The 7,925-nt window shown below is 55.8% G+C and overlaps 1 protein-coding gene and 1 non-coding gene across 3 annotated transcripts; both read right to left on the reverse strand.

The window, feature by feature from the left end:
* Positions 1-519: 519 nt before the first annotated feature.
* Positions 520-7,449, reverse strand: LAG3 (lymphocyte activating 3). 2 transcript variants are annotated; one of them, XM_075553129.1, is made up of 8 exons: positions 7,409-7,449; positions 7,006-7,173; positions 6,366-6,661; positions 5,525-5,788; positions 4,923-5,198; positions 1,329-1,571; positions 927-1,057; positions 520-688 (listed from the first exon to the last, which is right to left on the reverse strand). In XM_075553129.1, the coding sequence occupies exons 1-8, from the start codon at positions 7,447-7,449 to the stop codon at positions 527-529; spliced, it is 1,581 nt and encodes a 526-aa protein (XP_075409244.1). In that variant the 3' UTR covers positions 520-526. The 2 variants fall into 2 exon arrangements, with proteins under 2 accessions (XP_075409244.1, XP_075409245.1); XM_075553130.1 differs by lacking the exon at positions 1,329-1,571.
* Positions 4,338-4,442, reverse strand: LOC142452062 (U6 spliceosomal RNA). The gene has a single exon (XR_012785125.1). It is a non-coding gene; the product is annotated as a U6 spliceosomal RNA (small nuclear RNA).
* Positions 7,450-7,925: the final 476 nt, after the last annotated feature.

The raw sequence follows: 7,925 nt of genomic DNA on the forward strand, positions 1-7,925 counted from the left end.
TGTGTGTTTGTGTGTGTGTGTGTGTGTGCAGGCGCCTGCAGCCAGGGGCTCAAGGCTGAGTGCTGAAGTGCAGGTGAGTGTGGGGTGGGGTGGGGTGGGGTGAGGTGGGTGGGGTGGAGCAGAGACAAAAATATAAAGGAAACTAGGGCGGGCAGCACAATATAGGTGAAAGGACGGCGGCGTGGAGCGCTGTGGAGGTAAGAAGAGCTGAGGGCTTTGGAAAGCTTCAAAAAAAATTACCACCCAGCTTGGGGGGTGGCGGGGAGAGAAACCTCGAAACCTCGAGGCCTGGAACAGAAAGGGGGGAGATGGGACCAGGGAAAGGAGAGATTGGCTGGGGAAAGTGGGTCAGGCCGCTGGGGTGGCAGAAGAGAGCCCCCAGAGGCTGGGGAGAGGCGGGAGCCGTCACTGGGACAGAAGGCGAAGGCGTCCATCCAGGTTGGCTGCTGACGGAGAGTTTATTTGGGGCTGGGATGGAGGGACAAAGACTGAGCTGTGGGGCTTGGCTGACTGCCTCAGCTCCAGGTCAGTGCTGCTCTGGTGCCGGCTCCAGTTCTTGCTCTTGTTCTTGTAGCTCCAGCTCCTGCTCCAGTTCCAGCTCCAGTTCTTGCTCTAGCTCCACTGTCTTGCTCGGAGCCTCGGGAAGGTGAATCCCATTCTCCAGGGCAGGGAATCTTCTTGGTCGCCACTGTGGGAAAGCAAGGGAGAGGTGGAGGGTGGAAGGAGGATTGAAGGCGGGTCATATTGAACTCCTTCCCCATCCCGCGGGCACTACCGTCCCTTGGTCCCAGGGCTGCTGTCAGCCCTTTCCTGCCTCTCTAGGCGACGGGAGGGGCCCTGGAGTCAGAGGCACATTCAGGGACCCCCCCTTGAGCATCTTCCTTTGGGGAGAGGAGAGAGAGCATGGGGAGAGGGCCCTGGCTCACCCTTCGGCTCCACAGGTGAAAACCAAAGGTTCCGGTCAGAGCGAGGAGCAGCAGTAGGACCCCCAGGACAAGGAAGAGAGGAAAGTGGCCTGAGGTGAGGACACCCTGGGGACCCCCGGAGCGTTGGGCACCTGTGAAGAAAGTTGAGGAATGGGCACAGGGTCCGGGCAGAGAAAGGACATCTTGCCAGTCCCTCGTGGCTTTATAGGTGCTGTCTATGAGGGGCCCAGAAACTCTAAGGGGCTTGCCCAGGGTCATTCAGTAGGGCACGCCTAGACAAGGGGTAGCGATCAAGTGCCAGTCTAGAAGGAAAGGCAGGCACTGAGACAGTAGGTGGACCTGGGAGAGCAGGGTCAAGATCATCTGGGTGGCAGTAGGGCTCTGTGATCTGTGGTCTCGGACCTGGGCCAGACAAGTGTGTGGCGTATAACATGGATCCAAGAAGTCTCTCTCCCTGGTACAACTGGCACTGCCAGGGTTGGGAAGGAAGCCCAGCCTTCTCCATCTCCAGCCAGGGCCCTGGGGAGTCCTGTAGAGACTGGTCACTCAGGGGGTGCCACACAAAGTGCTCCTGTCCAGATGCGGGAGTCACCTCACAAAGCAGCTTCTTGGGGGAGTCGGGTGACCTGAAGGATTTAGGAGTCACTAAGGGGAAAAAAAAGAAAGGATTCTTTGAATGCCTGACTTCCTTCTCTAAGATGACAGCTCCATCTCCCCGCCACCTTGCCTTCCTCTCCTCTGGGTCCCATGAAGCTAGAAGTGCAGGGGAAGCAGGTCCTGACTAATTCTTCTCCATCTCATCAAGGCAACGCTTTGGTCAGGTCATGCTCTTACTCAACAACATTCCAGGCTCCCGACTGCCTTCAGGGTATTGCACAAACTCACACTGGCCCTGAAGGACCACAGATTCGTTTATATTTCCTTTCTTCTCAGCTCAGGACCCTTAACATTAACCCGGGACATCCCCCAGTAGATACCTCATACCGTTCCTGCTTCATGGCATGACTCCTATCAGTGTCCTGTCTTGAGGTGGCCCCTGAGTGTCCTCTACTCCCCTCTCAGAATGCTCAGTGACCTCACCCATCATCAAAGCTGTCCAGTGAGACTGGGATGGGTAATATAAAAAACAACCCAATCTGACTCCTGGCGCCCCCTTGGGTCAGAGGAGAAATCCCTTCCATGGGACCTTCAAGGTGATGCGCTTTCAAAAGACAAACCACCAGGCCTTTCTTCCAAGGGGCATCTGGGTAGACTCAAGGTGCCGACCTTTTAGTAGTTAAGGGCCAAGCCATGTGCACCACCCGGGGATTCTTACATGGAGGAGAAAAACTCAACATGACAGCCTTCTGTCATGGAGTCAATCCCCCAGCCTGGCAGCCCCGTATGAGACAGAGTAGACTGCTCCACTGGGCTCTTAAGGCCGTGACCTTTGAGGAGCAGGCACCGCGGGGCATGTTTGGACCTGCGTTCGTAACCAAGTGCACTTGCCTTACAGAACCCAGGGACCCTAAAACACAAGAACTCACTGCCACCAAGTCGATATCAACTCCCAATGATCCTGTAAGGCAGAACAGAACTGCCCCTGTGGGGTTCCAAGACTGTGTAACTCTTTATGGGAGCGGGAAGTCTCATCTTTCTCCCGAGGGGGTCCTTTAGAGCAGCTAAAAAGTCAAAACCAAAGCCACCACCCTCAAGTCAATTCTGACTTATAGCAACCTTACAGGGCAAATTGGGAAAGGGACTCGGCTTTCTACTCCCATAAAGCGTTGGAGTCTGGGGAAATCGATCACAAGGATCGACATATAACCCCCTCCCAGGGGACTAACAACAGAAAAGTGGGTGAAGGGTGACAGAAGATGATGTAAAATATGAAAATAATAATCTATAATTTATCAAGGGTTCATGAGGGAAGGAGGGAGAAAATGAGCAGCTGATATCAAGGGCTCAAGTAGAAAGAAAACACTTTGAAAATGATGATGGCTTTCTTTTTTTTTTTAAAGGAAGTGATGATGGCAACATATTTACAAATGTGAATGATGTAATTGATATATGAATTGTTATAAGAGTTGTGAGAGCCCCCAATAAAATAATTTATTTTAAAAAGAAAAAAAAAGAAAATGATGATGGCAACATATGTACAAATGTGCCTGACACAATGGATGAATGTATGGATTTTGATAAGAGATGTAAGAGCCCCAATAAAAATATTTAATAAAAAACAAAACCAAAAAAAAAAAGAACAACTAATATCACAAACATTAAAAAAAAAAAAAGAGTTCCAGTCTCAGAAAGCCACAGGGCAGTTCTTCCCTGTCCTATGGGGTCGCTATGAGTTGGCATTAACTTGATGGCAGTGAGTTTGAGTTTGATAAGATAGAGTAGAACTGCTATATAGGGTTCACAATATGGTAACTTGTTACCAGGTGCCCTTGTCGTGCAGTGGGCTTGGCATTGGACGGTTAACTGCGAGGTTGGCAGTTCAAGTCCTTTAGCTGATCCTCGGGAGAAAGAGGACGCGCTCTGTTCCCATAAAACTGTACAGCCTCAGGAACGCTCGATGGTTGCTATGAGTCGAATCGACTCGTTGACAGTGTGTCGGGGAAGTAGACAGCCTCCTCTCTCCAAGCGAGTTTGAACCACCGACTGTGTGATTAAGCTAACCTTGAAGATGAGGCTGTCTACCCCCGTAGAGTTAGTCTCAGAAACCCAGAAGGGCAGTTCTCTCCTGTCCTCTGGGCTCCCTATCAGTCTCCAGCCAAAAGGCTTACATCAGCAGGAGGAGTAAGTATGAGGAAAGGATGGTGTTCAGACAGGCTGAGGAGTGGTGCAGTATCTGGGTAGAGAAAGCCAAGAAGCAGGTGGAAATGCAGAAAGATGTTAGTTAGCTTCTAATGAATAAGTGTTGAAAGGCGAGGCTTTCTACTCCCATAAAGAATTCGTCTCGGAAACCCACAGGCGCATTCTACCCTGTCCTGTAGGGTCATTAGGAGTCAGAATCCACTGAACAGCAGTGACTTTTATGAGTGAATGAATAAATGTATTCTTCATCAACCAATACACAGCAGTAAGCATGTACTTTGTGCTATTGGTATCATAGCGGTTACACCTTGGGCTGCTAACCACAAGGTCAGCAGTTCGAATGCACCAGCCACCCTGTGGGAGAAATATTTGGCTTTCTACTCCTGTAAAGAGTTACAGTCTTGGAAACCCACAGGGGCACTTCACCTCTATGCAGTAGGTGGCTATGAGTCACATCTGACTCGATGACAGTGCGTTTTTGGGTTGTGTGTGCGTGTGTGTGAGCTGTTACTACTCAGCAGCCACGGGTGAAGACTGCAGGTACCGCCAAGCTGTCGTGGCAAATAGTTACCAAGCAGCCAGCACATCATTTCTGAGTGTGGTTGGTTTTTTTAAAATATGGAACGCTTCACGAAGTTGCGTGTCATCCTTGCGCAGGGGCCAGGCTAATTTTCTGTATTGTTCCAATTTTAGTCTACGTGCCGCCGAAGCGAGCACTCGGAGTGTGTTTTTCTGTGTTTGTTTTATACTGTCTTGTAAGCCCTTTGCTCAGTAAATATTTGCTAACCAAGGGGCTGATTTATCAACTCCTCCCCAAATCCAAGCACCATCCTGCAACGTTCACCCCAGCCCTGGCTCCAAGGTGGGCCAGAATGAGGACAATACATTCCTCCTCTTTTGAATCACTCAGTTTCTTCTAACTGTTCAGGCGCACCCACCAATTCAGGGCAGGGGAGTCCCTTCAAGAACAGTGGAACATTTATCTTCTGACTCAAGGGGGCATTTTCGGTTTCAGTTCTTGACAAAGGGGGTGAAAAAAGAGGAGGTCACAGTGGGCAGTCCCTGGAACTTGTGCCCAGTGCCTGGCATCAAGACTATGAATTTTCCCCATCTCTGCCCAGCTAGCCAGCCCCCCCCCCCCCTCCACCTGCCCTAGCTTCCCTGGGATAGGACTACCCTTCCCCACCTGGGGCTGACCTGTGATGACTGCCAAGGTCACGGTGGCATGGAGCTGCTCTCCCTGCAGTTGGATGGAGCAGGTGTAGGTCCCAGCCTGGGCCTGGCTCACAGCCTCTAGGCTAAGGGTAAAATTGCCATGGTCCCCAGCTACCTGGAGGTCTGGGCGTCCCCCAGGTGGGGCCCACTTGGCAGTGAGGAAAGATTGGGTCCCGGGAACAAGAGGCAGGTGGCAGGGTAGCTCCACCCTGGAACCCGCCTCCACATATACTGTGAGCGGGACTGGGGGTTCCAGACCTGGAGAGAGAACAACATAGCAGTTAGGAAGGGAAGGTGCAGGAGTGGGGGGGGGATGGGAAAGGGGCAGAGGAGCAGAGGAGGTGTGGCATGGGGACAATGTCTAAGGAGCTAGGGAACAAGAAAGGGTGGATGAACTGAGTGTTCATAGAGGCAAGTAAGGCTGGATAACGCAGGGCAGAGCTAGGCGGGAAGAAGTCGCCCCCGCAAGCAGGGTTTTAGACCAAGGGGGGTGGTGGGGAGCTGCTGTGAACTTGGTTTGGGGATCCGTAAGTCAAGGGACAGGAAGGTTGTGGTCAAGTGTGAAAACCGACTGGAGGACTTACCCAGAACCATGAGGTTGTACGTGGCGGAGACTCGGAGGCCATCTCTGTAGGTGAGGGAGCAGCTCCAGGGCCCCGAGTCCCACGGGCTGACCTGAGGCAGAACAAGGAAGCTTCCGGCCAGGTGGTGTCGGCTGGACTTCTGGACAGCGACCTGAGCAGGGCCTCGGAACCAGCTCACCGAATCTGGGAGGTCAGGGCGGCTGAAGGAGCAGTGCAAGACGACTGACTGGGGGGTCTTCAGAGGTCCTGGGGAGCTGGCAGTCACTGTGAGTGGGGTAAATGATGGGGGGGGGCAGGGGTCAGACCCATGGAAACCCTTTCCCAAGGAACGTGGCAAGCCAGCCTGGAGCTTGGAGGAAGAGAGCTGAGCTTTAGATTCTTTGTGCCACCCCACCCCACCCCAGCACGCGAGATGCCCACTTTCCTATACCCCTGCCCCCATTACTTGCCCTCTGCTACCCGTCTCTTTCTCCAGCTCAGCCCTGGGGCACCCGACTAAACCCACCCCCGGGGCTACCCGCAGCTGCAATGAATCACTCCAGCCCCGTGTCTCCCCACAAGCCCGAGCCCCAGGAGAGGGAGCATTCTGGGGATCTGGGGATCTCCCTACACCCACTAAGGCACTCTCTAGGGGGGAGGGGAGCTGGAGGAGTGACACAATCTCTCCATGGGGCCTTCCACCCATCCACCCCATCCACGTGCTTCTCTGGGGGTACCTCCCTCTCCACATGGGGCTAGGGGTGGGGGCGCTACATCCTTCCTCTGCCCCTCTGGCAGGGTCCAAGGCGCATGCCCAGTGGCCCAGCCCCTGCGCCCCGTCCCTGGCCCCGACTCCACTGACCGGCGGCCTGGCCCACGCGCAGGCGGAGGCGGCAGGCGAAGGCGCGGTCCCTGAGGGTCACCGTGGCGCTGTACTCGCCCGCGTCGCTGCGCCGGGCCGGCCGCAGCCACAGCGAGAAGTCCCCGCGTTGGAGGGCGCCGTGCGTCGCCAGCTGCACGCGGGGCTGCAGGGGCAACTGCCCGCTGCGGAGGCCTCCCGGGGCCACCCTCAGCACCGTGTAGCGGCGGGGTCCGGGCCCCGGGGGGGCGGGCGTCCCCTGCTGCGGGGGGCGGCCGGGGGCGGGGCCGGCCGGGCTGCTGGGCGGGAGGGAGGAAAGGCTGAGACTGGAGGGAGAAGCCCCTGGGGAGGGAGGGAGCCGTCCAGCCTCACCTTGAGGACTCAGGAGGTCTCCGGACCGCCTCCCTCCCTCCCTTCCCTCTCCCAGTGGCCCCCTCCCCGGAGCTGCACCGGCCTGGACTGGAGAGGCCAGCACACTGTTGGATACAGGTGTGATGGGGACAGTCTACAAGGGGGCAGGGCAGGTGTGTGGTCACAAGTGAGGCGGAGCTCCTAGGTTCAGGGCGCCTTGAAGGGGCCATGGGCAAGGGTGGGCTGACTGCTATTAGGAGTCGGAGTCCCTCTGGCCAGGTTTGGGGCATACCTGTCTGGTTCATGCTGCCAGGTGACCGATGCACTTCGCAGAATGCTGAGCTCCTCCAGCGCGAGCGTGGGGCTGCAGGGTATTTGGACAGGAGCCCCTTCCTGGGCCCACACCACCTGGGCCTTTGCCCCAGGCCCTGAGGTCTCCACTGGGGACAAAAAGAGAGGCCTAGAGGCTTAGGAGTAAAGGGAAAGGGCAGCACTGCCGAGTGGGGGACCCCAAAGTGGCTTGGGGGCTAGGAGGCTAGAGGGAAGAGAGACATGGGAAGAATCTAGCACCGGAGAGCACCTGGACTTAGGAAATTGGAATCTGTGGGGTCAGAGAGCAGATCCCTGCAGGTCCTTCTGTGGGGCTGGAGTGTGCCCTCCCACCATCCCCTGCCTTACCTGGAACCGCCCTCAGCAGTTGAAGAAGCAGCAAGACCGGGAACTGTGTCTCCCACATAGCCCCTTTGGTGAAGCCAAGTCCTCCAAAGGGAGGTCAGAAAGGGGGTGGTTGGGGCAAAGGGGGGGGCAGATCTAGAGGAAGGAGAGGAGTCTGGAGAGAGAGGGGAGCAAGACTACCAGGACTGCAAGCTGGACCCAGGGAGAAGCTAGCCAGCTCAGGCAGCTTCAGGCTAGGGTAGGGATGCTGGCTGGGGTTGTCCCAGGGACCTGGGCAGGGCAGCAGCAGAGAGCAGAGTGGAGACAAGCTGCCTGTGTGAGCTGGGATGCCAGTGTACTGCTCCCAGGGCCCCCCACCTTCTCCACTTCCCCTCCCCTCCCCGTAACCCCCCCCACACCACACACACACCCCAGAGCTCACAGTTTCGCTTCGCAGTGGAAAGTCTGAGGGGGTTGGTTCCCAGCAGTATCACCCTCCACCTCTGTGGTAGCTCTCCTGTTTACTTCCTCTGTCCAGGCAGGCTCTTCCCACCGCCC

Source organism: Tenrec ecaudatus, chromosome 6 (assembly GCF_050624435.1).
Source record: "Tenrec ecaudatus isolate mTenEca1 chromosome 6, mTenEca1.hap1, whole genome shotgun sequence".
Classification (NCBI taxonomy): Eukaryota; Metazoa; Chordata; class Mammalia; order Afrosoricida; family Tenrecidae; genus Tenrec; species Tenrec ecaudatus.

Excerpts from the sequence above, each read along its gene's own strand:
- LAG3 (XM_075553129.1), bottom strand. The coding sequence starts at position 7,449 with ATGTGGGAGACACAGTTCCCGGTCTTGCTGCTTCTTCAACT. Across the intron at positions 5,789-6,365 it reads GCGCGTGGGCCAGGCCGCCG|TGACTGCCAGCTCCCCAGGA; the intron begins GTCAGTGGAGTC and ends CCCCACTCACAG. Across the intron at positions 1,572-4,922 it reads GACCTTGGCAGTCATCACAG|TGACTCCTAAATCCTTCAGG; the intron begins GTCAGCCCCAGG and ends TTTTCCCCTTAG.